At 42.3% G+C, this 26,042-nt stretch overlaps 1 protein-coding gene across 1 annotated transcript in view; it reads left to right on the top strand.

Annotated features, from left to right (window-relative positions):
* The window catches only part of TRPV1 (transient receptor potential cation channel subfamily V member 1), a 636,007-nt gene extending 630,813 nt beyond the window's left edge, over positions 1-5,194 (top strand). The window contains exon 16 of the mRNA XM_044054872.1: positions 5,184-5,194. Within this exon, the coding sequence (XP_043910807.1) occupies positions 5,184-5,194 (11 nt within the window). The remainder of the gene's footprint in view (positions 1-5,183) is intronic.
* The last annotated feature ends 20,848 nt before the right edge of the window (positions 5,195-26,042 follow it).

Genomic DNA, 26,042 nt, shown 5'->3' with positions numbered 1-26,042 from the left:
AGCTACTGAAGAATCCTCATATGAAAGCATGCTAGTGGGATTAGGAGAATAGCTGCTGCCATGGAGCTCAGAGTTTGAAGGACGTACCTGACTTGGATCCTTTTGCTCTGCATCAGAACCTGTACCTGCTGATGAATTGCGGGCACCCTTTGTGGTGGTAGCCTTGCAAACATATCCCTTGTGTCTAAGTCTTCTCCTATATAAGTGATAGATTGACAGGGCAACAAGGCAGATTTTTCAAAATTTATTATGATGCCGAGCTGTGAGCAGATTGTGATTGTATAGTCCCATGCTTGTACGAGTTGATGCCTGGTGGTAGCAGTAAGGAGCCAGTCATCTAGATACGGAAACACCTGGAATCCTTTACACCTTAGGTGAGCCGTGACCACTGCGATACATTTGGTGAACACCGTGGGGGCTGTGGTGAGACCAAAGAGCAGAGCTCTGAACTGATAATGACTGGCCCCCAGCCAAAAGTGAAGATATCTTCTGGAGCGCCTGCCCATCTTTATATGGTAGTACGCATCCTGAAGATCTATGGAGCACATCCAATTGTTCTGACCCAGAAAGGGTAGAATGGACTGTAGCATGACCATCTGAAACTTCATTCTTTGTACAGACCTGCTTAGTCTGCTGAGATCCAGAATTGGTCTCCAGTCCCCTGTCTTTTTTGGTACTAAAAAGAACCTTGAGTAAATTCCGGATCCATGCTGATTTGCCGGGACTTCCTGGATGGCTCATTTTTCTAGCAGTTTTGAAACTTCTATTACTGCTTGCTCCCTCAGATTGAGTGGAACATCTGAGAGGGTCTTCCTTGACTGTGAGGGGGATTGAAGGAAGGGAATTTTGTAAACTTTGGATATAATGGATCGTACCCATCTGTCTTGTGTTAAACTTCACCAAGCTTTTGGGTACAGTGAAAGTCTTCCCCCAACTGCCTCCAGAGATGAGCAGCCAGGCAACCCTTCAGGGATGCTGAAAGGGCTTATCAGACAAGGATTCTCTGTTGCCCTGGTTCTGCAGACCCCCTCTTCCACGAGGGCGGCATCTATTATTATTGTTTCCCCCTCTGCCTCTGGAGGAAAAATCACTACGTGTGTCAGGCAAGGCTCCCTGAGATTTACAGAACCACATCTTACCACTCTTCTGACCTTTGGGGTAGGGTCTAGAGGGAGTAAAAAAATGGACTCCCATGGCAGAGAGAGTCTTGCCTTCTTGCTCACACCTAGTCAAAGTGTCTTTCACCTGTGGTCCAAAAAGAAAGGAACCATCAAAGGGAGTGTGGTGAAGGACGCTCAAAAAGGTTCCGCAAAGTTACACAGCCGCATCCAGGTATGCCTCCTAAGGGCCACCCCGGTACCAGCAGCTCTACTTGCCCCATCGGCTGCATAGGAAATGAGCCTCATGGAGGAGTTAACAACAGAATTAAGTGTCACTAGCTGGGAAGCCACCTTAGCTTGTGCTCCCTCAGCTGTTGGATCTTGGAGGGTATCTCCGAGCTCTTTAAGGAGATCCCTTTGAAGGCAAGTAAAATGACACAAGTAGTTCAGTGACCTCATAGAGAAGGTCGCTGAAGCGAACATTCCCTTCCCATATCTGTCCATTGTCCTAGACTCCTAGTTAGGGGGATGGACAGATGAAGAGGGTGTTGGGAGGGTGGCCTAATGGTTAAGGTGTTTGCCTTACAAACACAAGGTGCAGGGTTTGAGTTTCACAAAGGATAATTGGCTAGGCTTAAAATGGCTCGCAATGGCAGTTAGCCTAGTACTAACTTATGAACCTATAAGAGGTCTCCACTAACTCTTTTTTTGTGGCTGCTGCTACCACCATAGCATCAACAGGGACACATTTTGTAAGGAACTGCTTATCCTGTGGTGCTGTAATAAATTTACCAGGTCTTCTTGGAGTTGGTTCCACTGTCTCCAGAGCTAACCAAGCCTTTCGAGCCACCACTGTCATAAGTGGTTCGAAAGGTGGAGACACCCAGGAGGTGGAAGGTCAGGAAACGAAGGCATCCAGAAATACAGACTCATCCTCAGAAAGGGCTAGGGGATTCCAGTTCCCCCTCTGCTTGAGCATCTCCAGGATGTCTGAAAAGGAAACATCTTCAGAGGGGGATCTCAGGGAACCTTCTGATTCATCTAAGTCTGTATCAAAAGTGACAGACTCAGGGGAGCCAATGTGCTTCCTCTTGCACTTCTTCTTCTTCCAAGGGGGCTCCTCTGAGAGATCAGGGGTGGCCTCGGAAGAAGAGGAAACACCCAATGGGGTGTCCTGGAGCATCGGTTCCCTATGCTTGGGGTCTGGAGGAGGAGCAGAGGTTGGCACAGGCACTACAGGGGACGGAGCCAATGGGGCTGATAGTGGAGCTGACTCATTGGCCAGCACACTCCGCATAACATCAAAGGTGTCCCTGCCACGATGCAGAGAAAGCTTTGGTTCTGAAGAAATAGGAATCCTTCTCTGCACGGAGGGAGATGGCTCTGAGGCCGATGTAGGAGCCAAGCTCACCTGCGCCGAAGCTCCGAGAGGGAGAACGGGGTCGGATAAGGGTCCAATGCCACTCGCCCCATCAGAAGCCAATGAGGGAGCCCAGGTGCCCAGATCCCTTGATGGATGGCACCACTGAGGGAATCGGAGCCGACGTCGGAACCAAAGGAGATAGTGTTATCGGAGCCGACGGTTCAACTACTCGAACCCCAACAAACTCTGGCTCCGAACTCATTAGAGTCAGAGGAGGAACATCAAGAGAAGTGGACGGAGCCGTTACCTGTTGAGGAGGGCTGGACAACAACTTGGCTAGTGTCTGAGACTTTAGCAACCTACTGACCACTCTCTCCACATCGTGATCCGATAGCCTAGAGGACCAAGAGGAGTGAGAGGATCGGTGACTGCGCTCGCTCTGAAGCAAAGGAGACTGAGGAGCTGAATGCACTGATTCAAGTGAGGGGGACCTTAGCCTCTTGTGGCTCCATGATGGCTCCGAAGCCTCTGATGGAGGTGATGGGGAGATTGTCTTGTCAGTGCCAGCTGGAACTGACATGGAAGGTAAACGCTGAGCCGAAGATGGCTCTGAACTTGGAGCTGACGGCTTAGTGGGTTTAGAGGATTTCACAGGCTGTGAGCTCTTGGCCAATGAATCCTGGGGTTTTAAAAGACCCCTAAGGATAAGCTTATTCTTATCCTCCTGCAGGACTCTTGGACTAAAAGCATGACAGATAGAACAAGAGTTCTGCAGGTGCACAGTGCCTAAACCATAGACACAAGAAGTGTGCCCATCTGTCGGAGACATTTTCTGACAGCATGAGTCACACTTCTTGAACCCAGAAACCTTGGATTCCTTTGACATCCTTGAAAGTAAGGAAAAACAATTATAACAATAACAACCAGAAGCAAAATACAGTCTACAAAAACCACACTACTATAAAGACTATAGCTAAAGGTTTTTTTTTTTTTTTTTTTTAAGAGAATAGGAAAGCCTATAAGAGAAAGGTAGAAGGAAAAGCCTCTAACTTAAATGGCTAACCTGACAAGGAGAGGTAGGGGGGAGGGGTGGGGTGAGAACTCTCTAAGTTAAACGAGTTCTACAAGAAGCAGGAGGGATACTACAAGCTAACAAACTAACTATCATAAAACAAGACTATTGTTAACAATAAAATACTAGAAGGGTTGAAATCTAGTGAAGAAAGTTATACAAAAAACTTTATAGGAGCCTGAGCCAGAAAAATGACACCTCGCAGCTGAAGTGGCAAATGAGATCTGGGTAGCTATCGCTAGGCATTATGGGATAAGGGGTAGCCTCGAGCCAGTAAACAGCTCTCGAGCTATTGAAGATGGCCGAGTTGGAGCTGAGGATTGGCTCCGATCCCCAACCAGCAAGAACGAAGGTGAGATAGACAACTTAAGATCCACATTTATGCATATGATATTTTACAAGTATGCAGAATGTGTTCAAAGGCTGACTTTAAATTTTGTCATTTCTTATAGCCAAAAATGGGGAAAACACCCAAACGTTCCCTTAAGGGGTTTTCTTTCTGCAAAATTTCCCAGTTCTTATAAAGAATGTTCCTAATCATATAGCTATCATTGCTAAATGTGAAAAATATGTTCTTACATAGAGAGTACGGTGCGGCCGTAGGTCAACTGGTGCCCTAGGCAAAAGGGCTCCACGGTGCCCCCTCACACCACCAGGTGCCCCCATCCTGGTCTACCTACACCAAATAAATACTGGAAAAGCTCTCCTACTAGAGGGGCACCCTAGATGGCCACCTAGTTGGCCTATGCCTAAGGCCGGCTATGAGGGTACCCTGACTTGACAGTTAATGAACTAAGTCAGGAAGTTATTGAAAAAAGAGCTAGGAGGCATTTTAGACCCATTTTGGGTGATAAGCATAATAGGTGGTCCCTACTTTTATGACTGAGGCAGTTTCTTCTGTTTCATCAGTGGAGAGTAATAATATTCCTATTATAAATGGCAATGATGAAACAATGAGTACTAATAATAATAATTAAAACATTTCTTGTGCTTTCCTTACTACATTTAGCAATGATAGCTATATGATTAGGAACATTCTTTATAAGAATTGGGAAATTTTGCAGAGAGAAACCCCCTTAAGGGACCGTTTGGGTGCTTTCCCCATTTTTGTCTATAGAAAGGATAAAATTTAAAATCAGTCTTTGAACACATTGTGCCTACTTGTAAAATAGGTCATATGAATAAATGTGGTTCATGTGTATTTTGTCACTATATTCTTGAAACTAGTGAAATATTTATTAATAAATATAAGGTGAGCATAAAGAGTAGATCTAATTGTAACACTAGTAAGATAGTGTATTGTGCAATTTGTTCTCATTGTTCATGTTTCTACATAGGGAAATCTGAATGCAAATTAAAAACAGAATGAGTAAACACCTTAGTGACATTCATCTAGGGAAAAAACAAATGCTTTAGCAAGACATATTATTGCTAGTCTTGGGCATATTTTCAAACTTGTTATTTTAAAAACATTAATTATGTCAGAACATGGAGGTGCCTAGCCCCTTTTACTTGAAAAAGTAAAATTGCTTTGGCAGCTTCATTAAAATGCATGATTTTGGCCAGGGTTAAATGATGCAGAGAGTATAAAATTGCTGCTTAAATTAAGAGCTTTCAATAGATAAAATGTATCTTTTTTTCTCTTTAGCTGAATTTTAGCCTTAGAATGTTACTATTATGTATAACATTGTTACATTCTTTTTATGAATGACAAGAAAAAGGGAGAGGTTGTTCCTTTTACTATGCTTTCTTTTACTATGCCTTTTTTACTATGCTTGGTTTTGTCAGGCTATTTTGTGCAGTAAGGGTGTGTTCTGAATTTTAGCTGTGATTGGTTTAAGAGTATTTAAGAAGGGTTCCGGCATGTAGATCGCGGGACGATTGCCCGCGAGCTACATCGCCGAAACAAACAGGCCGCGACACCGCCAGATCGTAGAGCGGTGCGGCCGAAACACACACCCGCCGTCGGAACCGACGGCGGAAGTAAAGCACACACATAGCGACGACCCCTAAAGCAGCTACGCTGCAAACCAAATGCCAGAACCGCGTAACACACACAAACGGCAATGCAGTCACGGAAACCTGAGCAAAGCAGCAGTGAAAACACACGCATACACACCACATATAAAAAACATAAATAACCCACGCATACACAAAACAAATGTAAACACAAGCACAAATACCCCACACAGACACAACGTACAATAAACCACAAATACCCCACGCATACACATCACTAAAGTAAACACAAGCACAAATACTCCACACAGACACGGTGCACAATAAACCAGTAATACCCCACGCATAGCAAATACACATGTACATACACAAAACTATCCACGGCAACAACAACTTACCTGTAGATCAGCTACACTCCAGGGAAACCCAAACAGTAAACAGGCACAGTAGAGTAGAGTTAGACTCCAGAGTGGAAGCAGCTGCAGCATTTCCCCTGTCCATGAGCTATGTCCCTGCATATAAAAAGCACGTGACAGCCCAGAACAAGTACAATACCCGTCATAGCAATAATACTCCCAGTAGTGGAAGCCATGGAGATGTGTGAGACTGTAGAGCCCCTAAGAGGCACGTGCAGCTAACAGTGTACAGAGTTCCAACTACAAAAGTATGCACAGCACATTACACAGACCCTGTTAGGAGTTAATAGTATACATATACCTGGACAGCCTTACGTGCAACACACAGCATCTGTCCAGCTATGGCCCCCCCTAGTACAGAGGCAGGTGTGGACTGTGGACCAGGGAAGACGTCCAGACAGCGGTGTCAGCCCCCACACCCAGTGTAAAGCAGCATGTCTGCATGGTAGGTTCTGTAAACCCATCCAGTGTCCCCCGTGGCGGTGTACAAAGGTATGTAGGCCCAATTAGGTAGAGGAGGGTGCAACACTGGGTTACTCCCCTATGTAACCTCTGCCACTGAAACCGAGGCAGGGCCCCACACCCTGATTGGGTAACAGGTACAACTGGGAGTTTAAAGGGACATGTACACCACATGTAGAAACTCTGTATGAAGCAGGAGATGGTTGAGCCCCATGGCTGTCTAAACTGCAGATAGTGCCTCCATAGCATAACAAGCAGGTAGACGAACCTGTAGTATTGACATCTGCACAGTGCACCATCGCAGGCAGTATGACAAGACAGGCTCCACCACAGGACAGCGTCAAGGAACTATTGGCACAACCTATCGGGGAGTGTAGTAGCGCCGACCATACATAGATCTACCAACTATACATGCTGTGATGGATGCCGAGAGGCCATCTGCAAGTGGTGTTACAATGCTGGAAGCTATGTACCGATATAGCCCTGGGCAGCTTGGCAACAAGTATAGCACAGTGCCCAGCCAACGGGGCAAACCGATGCTGGTAGTCGAGGGATACCTATACCATTTGGAGCGTGAACTGCCACCTAAACGGTACTGGGCATGTATTGAGCGGAGACTGCAGGCCTGTAGAGGTCATGCCATCACTGTACGACAGGAAGGGGGCGAGGAACTGCTGAAATCACTGCCTCACCAGCATGGGCCGGATGCAATAATAGCCCAGGTCACTGCACTGCGTGTGGAACTGCGGCAGAGGGCGGTAACTGGAAATGAGTTGCCAAGTTTGGTGATGCAGAGTGTCCTAGGCACAGCAGATGAGAACGTACTGCAGGATATGCCTTGCCATGCAACATTACGTCGTAGCATAACCAGGGTCCATCAGAGAGCACGTGCAGCACTGAGCACGCCTCCAGTAACACTTGCGGATATTGATGTCAGCCACTGTCCACTCCGCAGTGGCACCTTTATGCTCCGTAGGAGATCTGATATGGATGGGACGGATTCCCTGGTTCTCCTCACAACAGCACAGAACCTAAGTGATCTGTGTAGAGCTGACATCATTCTTGCCGATGGCACCTTCCCTACCAGGGCCAATATATGTCGTCAGCTATATACACTACATGGCTGTATTGGGACCCACACCTCATCAAGGATTGTCCCCCTGGTGTACTGTCTCATGACTAGGAAGTCAGAGTCTGTGTACTACAGTATGTGGGAGTTACTGAAGAGTATGACTGCAGAACAGGACTGTACCCTGGCTCCACAGTATATAATGACTGATTTCGAGAAGGCAGCGATCCGTGCCAGCCGTAAGGCATTTCCAAAGGGTATTCTGAAAGGGTGCCTTTTCCACTTTGCACAGATCATTTGGCGCCAGATCCAGCATAACCACCTTGTAGCCCTGTATGGTACGGACGCCACGTTTTCCATTGCCATACGCAAGCTAATCGCGTTGGCATTTCTACCGGTTGAGGATGTTATCCCTGCATTTGTGGACATTGTTGCTATGTTACCGGACTGTGCACGGCCTGTTGGGGCGTATTCCTGGACCATCATTATGTGTGAGGCCGACCACGCAAGTATGCATCCCGCTGCTCCTCACAGCAATGACTACCGTCATCCTATCCTTTACGTTTCTGGAATGTTAGTGATGTGACCGGCATGGATTTCCCACGGACCAATAACCAGGTAGAGGCATGGCATCATCGGCTGAAAGTGTTACTGGGACGGCCTACAGTGCAGTTATCAGATCTTTTGACTGTCCTGCAACAGGAGCAGAACCTAAAAGATACCCGTCGGGAATCTTTGTTGCAGGGGATGCCTGTTACACCACGAAGGAAGGCAATTGTTGTAAGGGAGCGTCGTCTAAAACACATCCTGCAACATAAGTGTGACTATAATGATGTGCAGGATTTTCTCCGTGCTGTGGCACATTTCTATAAGTTATGATTATATCATGGTTTAGTATGCACCAAGCACTCCCCACATTACTTTACATTGTGCATTAATAAAGGCCTTGCCCACAGCACACAGGTTTTAGTGTACCACTCTGGTGCCCACTTGGCATCCTAGTCTAGGTGCATGTTACACTGTTGGTTGCACATGGTGGTTTCTAGGGGGTGTGGTGTTTAGATCACATATGGGATTTTTGTCTGACACCTGTGGTTAGGGTGCAGGGGGTTATTTTCTTTTCGCAGGGAATTGTCTGCAGGCATTTGTCACTACAGCTAAATTTCCATACTGCCATCTGTCCACATCCAGTTGTCCCACAGTGGGTTGTCGCACCGCCTAGGTGCCTGAACCCATTTAAGAAACCTAATGGCAGTTCGTTCATTTATCTGATGAATTTCCTTTTTATATGTCAGTGGAATGAAAGCGCTTATCTTTTTGGATTATTTTTAACTGCTGTGTTGCTTTTGTATGCACTTCATTTGGCTGAAGCAGTTTTTAGCTGTACTACATGGAATTAAAGCATTTTGGAGCGTGGAAGCCTTCTTTTGCCCTGCTTTTTGGATTATTAGTGCTGGTTTGGTGTTTTTTCTGTTTGGTGTTTGATTCTGGGCAGAATAGATTCTACACACAAAGACCTTCACAGACTTTGGAAAGTTCTATTGGTGATTTAACTGTTTTAATACAGGAATTAAATAAGCATATAGATCGATCGGAACAGTTGTCTTTATCTCAACTCAGTACATACCATGTTTTGGACACACCCTCTGACGTTTTGGCTTCTATAAGTGCTTCTAATGGTGTTTCTCTACCTAATGAACTTGTTTCTGGTGGTATTACAGCAAAAAATGCTTCTATGCAAGGTGAGAGAGTTAATACTTTTAATGGGTGGATAAATGGGCCATCCTTCACTCAGTGAATGGCTCAATGTGAATAGCTATCTGAATAATGTTGTTGCTGCTAGTAATAGTTCTCTAAATGAGAAATTTGCTGAACTGGACTGTAATTTGTTAAAAAAAACAAACAAAAAAAAAAACAGGTGGATACTAACTACTTTAAGGAATGTATTAAAATGAAAGTAGTACCTAAAGGTCATAGACTCTGGCATTTTCCTATGAGTTTGGTTTCCAATTCCAACTTTCATAATCAGCTTCTGCAATTATTCGAAAGGCATAGTTTCAAATATATGGAATTAGTGATTAAACACAACATAGAACTGGTTGACTCCCTCACTAGAGACACTTTACGCTTAGACCAAACTATCTTACAAGATGTGACTTTTAATGACAATAAATATGAATATGCTTGTATTTTGCATTCGCTAGATGAACAAATGACAACCATTAAGAATAGGAAACTTAAAAAACTAACAAGGGATATAGAGGAATATAGAAGTAACACTGCCTGTCCCCCACCACCACACTCACAAGTGTGGAATAGAAGAACATATTTTGCTTCTGAGATGGGAGAACAGCCTGATTTGTCTGTCATGGAGGATGCTGATGTAGAGAATGAACTTGAGAATAATTTTTAGGCAACAACAATTTCCCTCCCCTGAGACGATCAGAACATCTGATGAACCAGCAAAGATTGAACATGAACTGGAATGGATCGAGTCAACAGGGACACCACCAATATCAGAGGGGATCCAATCAATTCAGAGGGAACAGAGGTTCCCAGAGAGGGAGGAGATGACTGTTCAACTTTTGCCTACTAATGACGTCTCATGTGCAGCACCAGTTTTAAATATTGTGGAAAATTCCCTTGGTGATTTTAAAATGTATAATTTTTCTTCAGTTGTCATTGATATTGACATGTGTGGTCGGCTAGCTAAAGGTTTGTCTTTTATACACAGCAAAAGTATTAACTTGGTACAAGTGCAAATTGATTTGAAACTTTATGTGCATAAGTTAAATCTGAACTTAATGTTTCACAATTATACCGGTCCAAATAATAGTTTGACAGTTTCCAGTACATTTAACCCCCCTCCATCCTTCTTTGGAGCTTTTTGAACGTATGTGTGAACTGGACATCAGGTCTATTTGTTCTAAATCAGAACATTTATTTCAGTCAGATAATAAATGAAGTAAAAATTTATCTGAACATGAGAAATTGAATTTAGACCTGCTTTTGTCATCAGTTGGTATCCGATTCATGAAACCTGATAAAGGAGAGGGGTGGTGGTTATTATGACTGAAAGTGATTATAATAGTAAGATGAAAAATATCTTGGACAGTGGAACATATGATCGTAGTTCATTAAATGAGCTGAATACGACATATTCTGGAAGTAGAAGTTTTTTGCAGAACCTCTTTATTGACGGGTCTATTTCTGTGGACAAGTATAACTACCTGTCTGTTTTATACCCAGTTACACCCACAATTTTTGGTTTACCAAAAATTTATAAAGACCTGAACCAGCCACCTATGTGACCAATAGCTGATGCTAGAGGGTCTATCACTCATCCATTGGCTAAATTCCTGGACACCAAGTTAAAACACGTAGTTAGGAATGAGTCACATTTGTGTGTAGATTTGTGGGATTTTTTAAGGAGATTGGATACAGTAACTTTTGATTCAGATTATTTGTTTATCACCATTGATGTCAAAGATCTGTACTCAAGTTATACCCCATGATGTTGGTGAAGACTGGTTCTGTGAATACCTTAGGCTTAAGGGTATAGATCAACAGCAGATTAACACCTTTGAACAACTATTAGATTTGGTGTTAAAGTCATATTTAATTTTGTTTAACAAGGACCTATACCATCAGAAAGAGGGTCCTCATGTGGCAGTTTATATACCAACATAGTGATGCTTGAATGGGAAAGAAGATTTCTTTTTCCATCTGATTGGTACAACTACTATGTCTCATATACTTGCTTTTTGGATGATATTTTTATTTTGTGAAAGGGCCCCGGTACAGCTGGTGTTGACTTTGTTGAATACATCAACAACACTACACCATTTCTGAAATTTACCCATACTGTTAATACAGACCAAATAGCTTACCTAGATGTTCTTATTGTTAAGGACATCTTTAATATTAGATTTGTAGCCGAAATTTATCAGAAATTGACATATTCCAATACCTTCAGACACTTTAGTAGTAACCATTCTTATACACAAAAGCGAGCAGTTGTCAAAAGGACATTTTCTTAGAATGACGAGGATGGTTACTACTTGGTCATCATTTTTAAATGAGGTTGACAAAATGAAAAATATGTTCTTACATAGAGGGTACCCTGACTCGATGGTTAATGAACTAAGTCAGGAAGTTATTGAAGAAAGAGCTAGGGGCATTTTAGACCCATTTTGGGTAAGCATAATAGGATGGTCCCTACTGATATGACTGAGGCAGTTTCTTCTTTTTCATCAGTGGATAGTAATAATGTTAATATTCCTATTATAAATGGCAATGATGAAACAATGAGTAATAATAATAATAATAATAATAATAATAATAAAATGTCTTGTGTTTTCCTTACTACATTTAGCAATGATAGCTATATGATTAGGAACATTCTTTATAAGAATTGGGAAATTTTGTGGAAAGAAAACCCCTTAAGGGACCATTTGAGTGCTTCCCTCAGTTTTGTGTATAAAAAAGGGCAAAATTTAAAGTCAGCCTTTGAACACATTGCACCTGCCTGTAAAATAGGTTGTATGCATAAATGTGGTTCATGGGTATTTTGTCACTATATTCTTGAAACTAGTGAAATATTTATTAATAAATATAAGGTGAGCATAAAGGGTAGACTTAATTGTAACACTAGTAAGATAGTGTATTGTGCTATTTGTTCCCATTGTTCATGTTTCTATGTAGGGAAATCTGAACGCAAATTAAACAACAGAATAAGTGAGCACTTTAGTGACATTCATCTAGGGAAAGAAACAAATGCTTTAGCAAGACATATTATTGCTAGTCCTGGGCATGTTTTCAAATGTGTTGTTTTAAAAACATTAATTATGTCAGAATGTGGAGGTGCCTAGCCCCTTTTACTTGAAAAAGTAGAATTGCTTTGGCAGCTTCATTTAAATGCACGATTTTGGCCAGCGTTAAATGATGCAGAGAATATAAAATGTCTGCTTAAATTAAGAGCTTTCAATAGATAGAATGTATCTTTTTTCTCTTTAGTTGAATTTTAGCCTTAGAATGTTACTATTGTGTATAACATTGTTATATTCTTTTTATGAATGAAAAGAAAAAGGGAGAGGTTGTTCCTTTTACTATGCCTTTTTTACTATGCTTGGTTTTGTCAGGCTATTTCATGCAGTAAGGGTGTGTTCTGAATTTTAGCTGTGATTGGTTTAAGAGTATTTAAGAAACCTAATGGCAGTTTGTTCATTTAAATGATGAATTTCCTTTTTATATGTCAGTGGAACGAAAGCGCTTATCTTTTTGGATTATTTTTAACTGCTGTGCTGCTTTTTTATGTACTACATTTGGCTGAAGCAGTTTTTAGCTGTACTATGTGGAATTAAAGAATTTTGGAGTGTGGAAGCTTTCTTTTGCCCTGCTTTTTGGATTATTATTGCTGTTTTGGTGTTTTTCCTGTTTGTAGATGGGATCACTCATACTATACTGGAAGATATCGCCAACCTGCTAGCTGGCAGATTCAGAGCAAACTTCACCCCCCCTAACCCCACCTACCATATCCCAAAGCATACCTGACATCAGCCCTCTGCCTAGTATCTCTAGAGAACAGGTCATCTCAGTGCTTGCCAAGGCCAAAAACATGGCCTCAATGAGACCAGATAATATTCCAAGTTGTTTTCTAAACAATCTAAAACAAGACCTAGTGGACCAACTTGGCATTTTCATTAAACATAACTTGAGAACTGGCCATGTTCCTGCAGAACAGAGAATAGCAACAGTAATCCCCTTGCACAAAGGGGGGAGCATCAACTCACCCTGGGAACTACAGACCCATAAGTCTAACCACACACTGCCAAAAGTGGTGGCCCCACGTTCACCAGTAGACCTGTTACCAGTGGAGTACCACAGGGGTCTGTACTGAGCCCCTTACTGTTTGGCAGCTAGTTCTCTGATGTCCAGGCCAAAGTAGATATCCTTTGGCTTATTAATATACTGATGATTGCAAACTGGGAGCAAACACTGAGTCCCCCAATGACATCAGCATATTACAGGAATGGCTAACACAGACAAATGATTGTTACCAAACCATGGTCTAAAACTAAATGCAAAAAAATGCATTATTATTCCCTTTGGCAAAACAGAATTCCCTGCAAATTTCAGTATTGACAACACCCCCCACCCGAGTTCCATCCCAGTGGTGTGATACCTGGGAATACAGGTTGATAACAATCTGAACTTTGACTACCATGTCTCCATAGTGGTAAGGAAAGCACTCTATGTAGCTCATCTCATAAGCAAGGGCTTAACATCCAGGTCAGGGGATGTTATAACTACATTGTACAAGACCCTCATCAGACCACTAATAGAATATAATGAACCCTTTTACATGTACCTCACCAGACACTGGAGAGACCACAGGGGTTTCTCACTAAGAAAATACAGGGACTCCAAAACCAGGCTGAAACCCCTGTCACTTTACTCTGCATCTTATAGGCTGCTGAGAGGTAACTTGTGCTTGGCCTATAGGATAGTCTACAACCCTGCCCTAATAGAAATGCTGCAAATCTGCGAGACAAATGACACAAGAGTCACTCACTCTAGGGATATCAACCTAACTTGTGACATTAATAGAACATGCTGGAGAGACAGATATGTCTCCCAGAGACTGCTGCTTCTCTGGAATAGACTTCCTATTTGTGTAAAACAGAGCTCACTGACTCTATCTAAATGCAACCTAGATAATTTATTTATTTATTTATTATTTATTGACATTTGTTTACTAGGAAAGACCACTGGCCTGGAATTAGCTCATTTTCAGTAGAGGCCTGGGGAGAAACGCTCCAAAATCACAATAACATTTAAATACGTTTCAAAAGTATCAAACATTTAAATAAGCAAAAATCCAGGGAGAGTGCAAATTCTCCCCTAGGGTGGCACCCATGTCCCTCATGGCATGGGTAGCTGGTGCTGATCACAGATGCCCTCTGTTCACAAATTTGTTCTGCGAACTACCCAAGAAAGAACAAATGATGATACTTAGGATTAACATGGATAGGCTTTTAAAGGTCTAGGGCCACTAGCCTAGTAACCTCCTATGAACCTCCTATAAGATTAATCATGGTTGATCCTCAAGGAAGGATATCCTAGAGTACATTGGAGTCTAAAGCTGCCCTATTTCTAGATGCATGTCTAACTTGTAATTAGCTATAAATATATGAACACTGGACCATGTAACAGCTGAACAAATTTCATCTATAGATGCTTTGGAGTGAAAGGCAGATGATGCAGCCATAGCTCTGATGGTGCGGGCTTTAGGTAGTTTAGATAATGAAAAGTCCTTTACTTTTGTAAATGAAAACAATGCAATCAGTGAGCCATCTGGCTAAGCTTATCATAGACATGGCTTTGCCCAGTTTAACCTTGGGAAAAGAGATGGTTGTTCTGACTTCATTTGTTTTTTAGTTCTATGAATGTAAAATCTGAGTTGTCTATGCACATCTAATAAATGGAACACATATTTTCTCTTATTAGAAAAATTTGGAAAGAAGACTGGTACATTAATTGACTGGTTAAAGTTTGTTTCTTAAACCACTTTAGGCAGGAAAGATATGGGACAGGGGATACTCTGTCCTTATTAGAAATTAAGTAAGGTGTCTGGGAAGAAAGTACATGGAACTCTGAAACCTATCTATCTGATGTAATGGAAACCAGGAAAAGTATTTTCCAGGATAAATACTTTAATTCTGCCCTGGCTGCAGGCTCAAAGGAAGCCGATTTAAGGCTTGAAGGATAAGTGTAAGGCCCCATGGAAGGATAGGATCCTTAATAGGAGGCTGAAGCAATAAAGTGCCCTTAAGATGTGCTTTGCACAGTTTTAAGGATACCAGAGAAGAATTGTCCTCACCTAAGTGAAAATTCAATATAGCAGCTAGTTGTAATTTAACTGTGGAATAACTAGCTCCATCATTGATAATGGAAGAGATAGCAAATCAGGAATAGCTAGAATTGGCACTGAAAAGGGGTCTAGGTGTCTCGTTGGGCCCAAATAGAAAATTGTTTCCATTTACTCGTATAAATCTTCCTGGTAGAGGCTTTCTGGGATGACATAAGAATGTGGCAAATGGGGAAAGAAAGCCTGGAATTTCTAGCAATCACTGGAAGTGGAGAAAGTGGTCAGCTTGACAGATTGCATGTCCAGCAAAGGCAAACCTGATGGCTGAGAAAAACGGTTCCAAATAGGATACAGCACCCAAGGAAGGTGAACTAGGTGAAGCCACATAAAGAGAAACCACACTTGATGAGGCCAGAATAGAGCAATGAGGATAACCTTGCTCTTCCTTTGTAATGCTTTCTGACTAAACTTGGGGATGAGAGGAGCTGGAGAAAAAGTGTATAGACTGGAGGGCCAGTCATGAACTAGAGAGTCTCTCTGTGCCTCCCCCTCTAGGAGATTAGGGCAGAGCACCTGCTGCACTTGGTATTTATGAAGAAGCAAAGAAGTCACATCATGGTTGAGACCATTGGTGAAATATCATTCCTGCTACTGATTAATGAGAGACCAGTCATGAGGAAGCAGGATGGACCTGCTCAGTTTGTCTCGTAGCACGTTGATTTTCTTCAGAATATGTGTTGCCAAGAGAAAGTGGTCTGAAGAGATCACCCATTCCCATACCCTCATTGCCTCCCAACATAGTGGGTAAGATTGGGACCGCCTCCTCCCCGTTTGTTGATATACTAGACCACAGACATGTTGTCTGTCTAAATAGCAATCATCCCTAGAGGGAGAACATCTTGAAAAGTCTGCAACACTAAAAGGATTGCTCTCATTTCTGGGATGCTGATGTGAAGATGGCCTTTATCTGGGACTGCATGCCTTGGATAGCCCTTCTCAAATAATAGCCCCCCACCCTACTTGGGAGGCATCCATAGTCACTGTGGCCTTGGATGTGGGTAGAGCAAAAGGACAGCCCTAAACAACTTCTTCTTTATGAACCTACCATGCTATGTGATGTCTACAGACTTTCATAATATGAATATGTGCCAACAGTAGGTGATGTCTTATTGACCACTGTACCACCAGAGTCCACTGTAAAACCTTCAAGTGAAAATGAGCCAAAGGTAACAACACTATTGAAGCTGCCATCGGCCTCAGCAGTTGTAAGATTAACTTGGTTGGAGGTTAATGAAGAGAAAAAATGTGAAATGTTTGCTTTTGTAAAGTGTCCTCTCTTATCTGAGGTAGCATTGCTATTTGCAATTGGGTGTCTATGGGCACCAGTGAAATAAAGAAGTTATGTACTTACCATAACATTCCATGTGAGTTGTTCATCTCTCCTTCATTCTTAGTGATGGGTTCAGAGCCAATCCCTTGGCTCCGATTCTGCACCTACTACAAAGCTCAAGGATTTCAAGTAGCTCGAGGCCAAGTCCCTATCCCATGATGCACCTTGAGTTACCTCAGATCTTGTTTGCTGCATATAATAATACCATATGTCATTCTATAACTCCATAAGAGAGAACGCATAGAAGGGTTGAGTGACAAGGAAAGATCTAGCATCTCCATCTTCTGAGAGCCCAGGAGGAAGTAGGAGGGAGAGACATAAGAATGAAGGCGAGATGAGCAACCCACATGGAATGTTATGGTAAGTACATAACTTCTTTATGTGAAGTTATTCTATCTTGCCATTCATTCTTACTGATGGGTAGCATCCCAAGCACCATCTACTTGGGTGGCTCACGGGAGTATATTTCTCAGGACCATGGATCCAAAGGAGGCCCTGTCCCTAGAGGCCCTGTCAACTTTGTAATGAGTGATAAAGGTATGAGGTTTTGACCAAGTGGCTGCTGCTCAAATGTTATCAATAGGAAGTCTAGCAGAAAAAGCAGGGTATGTAGAAACTGCTCTGGTTGAGTGAGCTTTAATTTTTTGCTGTAAGGGCATATCGACAGCTGAATGAGGAAAGGTGATACAATCAGATAACCGTTTAGACAGAGTTGTTTTAGCCACTGGCATGTCTTTCCTGGTATCTGAAAATGAAATAAAAATCTGGTATGATTTCCTGAAATCTTTTGTTCTATCCAAATAAAATCTGAGCTGTCTGTGAACATCAAGTTTATGCAGCATGTACTCTAGAATGTGTGAGTTGTTGGGGAAGAAAACTGGCAAATCAATAATTTGGTTGAGATTAGTTTCAGTACAAACTTTGAGCAAGAAAGAGGGGTTTGTTCGAAGTGAGACTGCTAGCATGGAAAATCAAATAAGGAGGCTTGATGGACAAGGCTTGAAGCTCTGACACTCTGCGGGCAGAAGTAATTGCCACGAGAAAGATGGCTTTCTATAACAAAAATTTGAGGTCACATGAGGAAGCTGGTTCAAATGGAGGAAGAATTATGCGGGAAAGTATAAAATTTAGATTCCAGGGAGAATAGGGAGATTTCGCAGGAGGTCTAATATGAAAGGTCCCTTTGAGAAATGCTTTGGATAATTTGTGCGACATAATATTCAACCCTTCAAATCCAAAATGAAAGTAAGAGATGGCAGTAAGTTGAACACGGACTGTTGCTGCTGCAGCTCCTTTATTGAAGATCATGGTCAAGAATTCTAGTATAGAGGCCATAGGGGCTTGGTAAGAATTAATATTGTTTTTAGAGGCCCATATAGAAAATTTTTTCCATTTGCTAAGGTTTAGCTTTCTTGTAGAGGATTTGTGAGAGGATAAGAGAATTTGCTTCATCTCATTGGAGAGGTTATGAAACCTGGCTATGATGGGAATTGGAGCAGCCAAGCAGTCAGCTTCAGAGACGCAGAGAGAGATGAAGTTCCACCGAGTGTGTCAGAAGGTCCGGAACTGGGTCCAGAATCCAGGGGTCCTCCAAAAGATGAAGTCGAAGGAAGAGGAACCAAATCTTACGAGGCCAATGAGGAGCTATTAGAATAATAGTCCTTCCTAGGGCTTTCACTTTCTGTAATACCTTGGGTATCAACAGTATTGGTGGGAATGCATAGAGGAGACCCGGGGGCCAATCATGAAAGATTGTGTCCCTTGGGGGCTTCTCCCAGAGGGGAAATCAGGGCAAAGTAGCTTCTGCATTTGGTGTTCATGTGACTGGCAAAAAAGTTGTAGCAAGGCTGGCCCCACCTGTAGAATATCCTGTCCACCATTTCTGTCTTGAGGGACCACTCATGGGGCAACAAAATTGCTCTGCTCAGTTTGTCTGATATCATGCTGGATTTCCTCGGGATGTGCCTTGCTAACAGAAAATGCTGGGTGGATATAGCCCACTGCCATACTCATAGGCCTCACGACAAAGGAGGCAGGATCTGGTTTCTCCTTGTTTGTTCAAGTACCAGACTACTGACATGTTTTCCATCTGAATCGCAATCATACCCAGAGGAAGAGAGTCCTGGAAGTACTGAAACACCAAAAGTACTACTCTCATCTCTAGAACATTGATATGCAGATGTGTCTCTTAATCGGTCCATGTGCCTTGGGCTGTCCTTCCCTGAAAATGCCCCCCCCCCAGCTATCAGGGAAGTGTCATTGGTCACTGTGGCTGCTGGTGGGGGGTAAGAGAAATGGACGTCCTATCGTAACATGAAGTGAGGGCAACCACCACTGAAGATCCTTTTTTGCAGGAATTTATGAGCATTATCACGTGAGACATGTGGAGCTCTTGGTAAGACCATTGAGTGAACAACAGGCATTGCAGTATCCGCATGTGCATACAACCCAGTGGCATGGCCAGAATTGCTCCTGCCATCATTCCTAATAATTTCAGGACTTCTGATGCTGGTGCTTTCTTTTTGGATATTAGAATGCAGACATGCTGATGTGGAAGTAAGACTCTTTCTACTGGAAGTCTTAGCATGGTGGTGGTGGTAGTGTCCAGTTCTGCTCCGATAAAGACGATATGCTGCAATGATTATTCTGAGTTTATTGTAATGCCCAGCTGGTTGCAGAGTGAGAGAGTGGATTCCCTGGCCTGAATGAGTTGATGCCTGGTGGTTGCAGTGAGGAGCCAATCATCTAGGTACAGAAACACCTGGAATCCTAAATGTCTCAGGTGAGCTGTGACCACTGCCATGTATTTGGTGAACACTCTGGGGGCTATAGTGAGACCAAAGGGCAGGGCTCGAAACTGGTAATGATTGGCTCCCATCCAGAAGAGCAGATGATCCCTGGATGGCCTGGCCATTTTTATGTGGTAGTACGCATCCTGGAGATCTAGCGAACACATCCAATTGTCTTTCCCTAAGAAGGGATGTATTGACTGAAGCATGACCATCTGAAACATCTCTTTCTTTACAGATTTGTTTAGTCTGCTGCTGGTTAGATGACTCTTTTTCTTAGCAACGTCTGGATCTCTACTGTTGCTTGTTCTCTGTAACTGGGTGGAACATACAGGGATTTTTCTTGTTGGTGGAGGGGGTGTGGGGAATGGGATGAAGTATCCTCTGGAAATGATACTTTGTACCCAGTTGTCATTTGTTATTTTGAGCCAGCCATCTGGGTACAAAGATAAGTGACCCCCGACTGCCTCCAGAGCAGGACAGCTGGGCCTCCTTTCAGGCGCGCTGGTAGGGCTTCCCAAAGAAGTGATCTCTGTTGCCCTGGTTTTGCAGACCCCCACTGCTGCGAGGGGTGGTGTCTTCCATTATTGCTCCCTCCTCTGCCCCTGGAGGGGATTCACCATGTGTGTCCTGAAAGGCTCATTAGACTTTTCGGAACCACATTTTTCCTCCCTTTTGACCCTTGGGGTAGGGTCTGGTAGGGGTGGAAAAACAGACTCCGATGACAGACAGAGTCTTTCCCTCCTGCTCACACCTGGTTAAAGTTTCCTTAATTTTGGGCCCAAAAAGGGATGAGCCATCAAAGGGGGTCCTCACAAAGGATGACTTGAAGGGCTCTGTGAAGGAACACAAGCACATCCAGGAGTGTCTCCTAAGAGCAACTCCTGTACCCGCTGCCCTACTTGTTCCATCAGCTGCATATGAAATGAAGCGCATGGACGAGTTCACTATGGAGTTGAGGGTAGCAAGCTGGGAGGCAACTTTGTCTGTAGCTCCTGAAGCTACTGTACCCTGAAGAATATCACCCAGCTCTTTAAGGAGATCTCTTTGTAGTCTCGTAAAATAGGTTAAATAGTTAAGTGAATGGAGTGCAAAAGTTGCTGAATTAAACATGCACTTCCCATATCTATCCATGATCCTAGAGTCTCTGTTAGGAGTATGGATAGACGAGGAAGTTTCAGACATTTCCTTTTTGGTGGCTAATGCCACCACCATGGCATCAAATGGCACACCTTTGGTCAAGAAGGATTTATCTTGGGGGGCAGATATGAACTTATTAGGCCTCCTAGGGACAGGCTGCATGGTGTCCAGAGGCATCCATGCCCTTCGTGAGACCAGCTGCATAAACTCATTGAAGGGCAGAGACACCCAAGAGGTGGAGGGCTGAGACCCGAAAGCCTTCAGGAGAACCGACTCATCCTCAGTAGGGATGGTGGACTGCCAGTCACCCCTCTGCCTAAGGATTTCAAGTAATTCTGCAAATGAGATATCCTCAGAGGGGGGCCATGGGGACCCTTCCGATTCATCCAAGTCTGTATCAGTTGTTAGTGACTCCTGAGGGGAGTCCAAATGTTTCCTCTTACACACACTCTCTTCCTGGGAACCTCATCAGTGGGAGCTTCAGGTGAGGACTTGGAAGAGCATGGGCCACCCAATGGGGCTTCTTGAGGCACTGGATCTCTGCACTTAGCTAGGATCTGTGAAGCAGAAGCAGGCACAGGTGCTTTAGGGGATGAAGAAGATGGATCTGAAGTTGAGGATGTCTTGGGAGACATAACTCTCCTCATGGCTTCAAAGGCACCTCTATTCCGATGAGAAGGGATGGATGGATCCAAGGAAACCACCAATACCCCTGGAACAGGGACAGTGGGCTCCGAGCGCGAGGTAGAAACTGAGCTCATCTGAGCCGAAGCCCCGAGAGGTAAAGTTAGAACCAACAAGTCAGTCTGACTATCCTTCCCGGACCCAACCAGAGAGTGTTGGCTCCTAGAGTCCTCAATTGGCAGTGAGGGCATCAGAGTGAATGGATCCAAAGCCACTGGAGCAGGTGTCAGCTCCAAAGGGTCCACAATCAGCAAGTCCGACTTCTCCGACTCCAAAGGACCAGTATGGCTCGGAGGAGGAAGAGATATAGCTGGCATAAGGGTCTTCAGCTCCGAAGTCACCTGGGTCAGAGCCAATAACAATTTTGCAAAGGGCGGTGCCTGTAGAAGCATTTGCACCACCTGATCCATATCCAAATCTGAGAGGTTAACAGAAGACTGAGATGAACGGACTGATGGTACCGACTGAAGTAGTGGAGATTTAGGAATTTTGGATACCTGTTCCAAAACTGGGTACCGGCTCCGAAAAGAAAAGACAGTTGGCTCCAAGACCTGTGGAGCCGATGTCACAGAATCTTTTGACTTTTTTGAATCCACAAATGTCTTGTAGGACTTTGAGGACTTACTAGATTCATCCTGGTTACTCAAAGCTTCCTGAAAAGAAGGTTTCATCAAACCCCTGTCAATGAGTTTCCTCTTTCTCTCTTGGAGGACCCGAGAGGAAAAGGAATGGCATATGGAACATGTTTCTTGTAAGTGCAAGGCACCTAAGCAGTAGACACAATTAACATGGCAGTCAGTAACAGACATCTTCTGCCTGCATTTAGTGCATTTTTTAAACCCTGATTTAGGGTGTTTGTCCTTGTCATCAGCCATGACAAAAATGGACACACCCAACAACAGCAAATATAAATTAGCCTTCTAATGAAAAACAGGCTAACTATAAGCACAAACACACACACGAGCCCTTTAAACTAAGGCTAACTACAACTATTAATAAGCCTTCTAATAAAAAACAGGTTAAATATATGCACACAAGCCTCAAATTAAGGCTAACAAGCACACACACACAAATTAACTAAGCAGATAATACTAATAAGCAAGTTAACTTTAAGAATTATACTATGATAAGAAAAAATGTGACTAAAAGGTCACTGAATAAACAATTTCTAGTCACTAAGTAATCACACAATACTATGCTAAGAAAAAAATGTGACAAAAGGGTCATTGAATAAACAATGTTTAGTCAAAAAATGTAAATAGGCCTATGAAGAAAAATGAGGCCAAATATATAGCTAAGGAAAAAGCACACAAGGGAAGGGAACACTGCAGATAAAGCTTTAAGAGCTTATCTAACCTAAATATCTAACTATTTTAACAATAAATTTCTAATAATTTTTAGAAATAGAAAAGTATTAAAGTTTTTACTGGCCCAAGCTAGCAAGAACCTCTGATCAGTTGCAGCGGCAAACTAGATCTGAGGTAACTCAAGGTACATCATGGGACAGGGACTTGGCCTTGAGTTACTTGAAATCCTCAAGCTTTGTAGTAGATGCCGACTTGGTGCCAAGGGATCAGCTCTGAACCCATCAGTGAGAATGAAAGGTGAGATAGAACAACTTCACATCCAGAGTCTGCATCAGTCAGAGATGTGACTTGTGGTTTATAGTAATGCCTATCTGGAGACATAGGTGGAGCAAGTAACCCCTGGCCTGGATTACTAGAGCCTTGATGGAAGCAGATAGGAGTCAGTCATCTAGATAAGGAAATACCTGGAGTCTGTGTAGTCTCAGGTGAGCAGCAACCACTGCCATGCACTTGGTGAGCACCCTGGAGGCTGTTATGAGACCAAAGGGCAGTGTTTTGAACTGGTAGTGACTAGCTCCCAGTGGGAAGTATAGATATCCCTTGGAGCACCTGTGTAATTTGATGTGATAATATGCAACCTGGAGGTCTATGGAGCACATCCAATTGTCCTTCCATAATAGAGGTAAGATGGACTGAATCATGACCATCCAGAACTTTGAGTGTTTCACATATTGGTTTAGACTGATGAAATCCAAAACTGGTCTGTGGTCACCTGTCTTCTTTGGCACTAAAATTAATCTTGAGTAAGTTCTGGATCATTGTTGATCGGGGGAGACTGGTAGGATGACACTTTTCTCCAGCAGCTTTTCTATTTCTATGGCTGCTGTTTTCCTCTGATGGTGGAATGTCAAGAATTCTTTTGTTGTGAGGCATGGCCAAGATATGCTCTAGTCAATAGCAGTTTTTTCATCTCTGCCACTTCAGAAGTTTATGACAGGATATTTCAAATTTAAACAAACCTATTAGTTTTCTCTATACTTTATTTGATACTTTTAAGTATCTCGTAGGATTGTATCAGAAAAATATATACAGATTTTGAACTTTTCCTGTTAAAAAAATACTTGATTTTCTCCTCTCATCATCCTGGGTTAAAGATAAGCTTCTCTAAGTCTAATTCTCAGGAATATGCAGTTAAAAAAGAACTACAATCTCTTCTAACAAAAATTCAGGAATCATCTCTGAAGATAGACAGAATGGATATGAAACTGGATAACTGTAAAGGAAAGTGCTCAAAACAGATGGAGATGTTACATGAAGATTTGCAACAGAAATCCCAGATTACTGGAATTGAACAGGCATTAAATGACATGGATGGAAGACTGCAAGAAGGAAAGAATAATACTGAATTTTTGCTGATGCAAAATACTCTACTCCAGCTTAAAATAGACAATCTGGAAAATAGGTCATGCAGAAATAGTATAAGAATTTTTGGTCTCCCAGATAATGTTGAAGGTAACAGCATGGTGAATTTTTTTATCTATGTGGTTGCCTAAAGTATTAGAGCTTTCTGAGGCTCTTTCTTATGGTATTGAAAGGGCACACAGCTCACTTGCATCTTCTATAACTAATAAAAATACATCAGCTAAATCTGTAATAGTAAGATTCCTTTCTATTCAGGACAAGAATCTAATCCTTAAAACTGCTTGGTCCAAGTCACCTATCAAAATAAATGACAGTATAATTAATTTTGATAATGATTATTCATCTGCTCTTATCGCTGTCCTTAATTAAGGAACTTAAAAAGAGACAATGTTTTGTTTCCAGCTAAAATGAAATTATTCTTGGTCCCAAAATATTTGATGACTTAGATTCTGCTGTAGCTTACATCAGATGTAATAAAATTCTAGATAAAAACTGAAGACATGGAAAGGACAAGTGCCTCATTTAAGAGAGCTGCGGAAAATGGTTCTTGGAAAACTTCTGACAAAAAAAAAAAAAAAAGAAACTGAAGAACAAATCTTTCCACTTTTTATTTTGTTTCTCCTATTATTTTTTCTTCTTAGGAACCAAAGTGACGTTTTGACACTCACAGCATGTTCTCCATTGATATGTGGAAGGTTTTGTGGTGATGCTTTTAATATATGATCCTTTTTATTTATTTATTTTTTATTTATTTTATTTTTTCTCTCATGAATATTGAAGTACCTGAGGTAACTGTATTTACTGCTGGTTTTGTTCTGTTTACCCTATTTGTTTCAAGTATGTAATGAAATGCTTTATTTAATGCTGCACTTACTTTTCATTCCCTTCATAGACAATGTGGACTTTGAATCTTGTTTTAGTTTAGCTATTGTGGTGTTTCGTACTATCATTGCGAGTGCGAGATCATACTGTCATTGTGCAGTGGAAAAAAAAAAAAAAGACTTATTTTCCCGCTATAATCACAACTTTTTATTTTTCTCCTCAAAATGATAAGGCACCAGTCACGAGCTACATCAAACTTTTGAAGTTCATCACATCTTGCGAATACCATGGAAAAAGCAGGAAGTACCTAATGAACTTTAACCAGTCACCAAGACAACAGGTTGGAATATTGCAACGATCTTCAAGAGACGGTTTGAATTAGATTAATGAAGCTTTCCTGCTTATAGTATTTATATCTAGTTTTTTTTTTGTGTGTTTTATATCCTTTATGCTTAAAGCTCTTCTCCTTTTAGCTGCTGGCTTTGTGTTTTTTTTATAAAAAAAAAACTTACTTCTGAGGTGTGGAGAACCTTGTTTCACTGTTTCCCTGTTGATCATACAGCATTTGATGAAAGTGCTGTCAATGGATCAACAAATGTCCCCCATCCCTCACTCAAAAACACATAAACATAATTTTTTGTTTACAGGCAGTGTAATTAAAAACCTTGAATAGCTTCAAAGCTAAAAGAAAAATAAGTTATGTACTTACCATGACGTTCCATGTGAGTTGTTTATCTCGCCTTTATTCTCACTGATGGGTTCGGAGCCGATCCTCGGCTTCGACACGGCCGATAGCAAAGCTCAAGGTTTGCCAGTAGCTCGAGACCAAGCCCCTTATCCCACAATGCACTGCTGGAATTACCTCAGATCTTGTTTGCTATGAGTATATATACCCTTTTATTTATTTCTACAAGGAAGCACTTCCTGAAGGAGAAGAAGAAGTATTGAATAAGCAGGAAGGTACTAGCCTCTAAGTCAACTGTCAGACAGGAGGGGGAAGGAGGGAGGGACGTGAGAATAAAGGTGAGATAAACAACTCACATGGAATGTTATGGTAAGTACATAACTTCTTTATGTGAAGTTGTTAAATCTCATCGTTTATTCTCACTGATGGGTAGCGTCCCTAGCACCCTCAATCTTGGGTGGCTCATGGAAGTACGTTTTGCTGTACCGTGGA

The sequence above is a fragment of the Protopterus annectens genome, chromosome 13.part0 (genome assembly GCF_019279795.1).
Source record: "Protopterus annectens isolate FY-2018-M chromosome 13.part0, PAN1.0, whole genome shotgun sequence".
Lineage (NCBI taxonomy): Eukaryota > Metazoa > Chordata > Ceratodontiformes > Protopteridae > Protopterus > Protopterus annectens.
The sequence above is the reverse complement of the archived record's forward strand: the minus strand, read 5'-3'. Positions and strand labels throughout refer to the sequence as shown.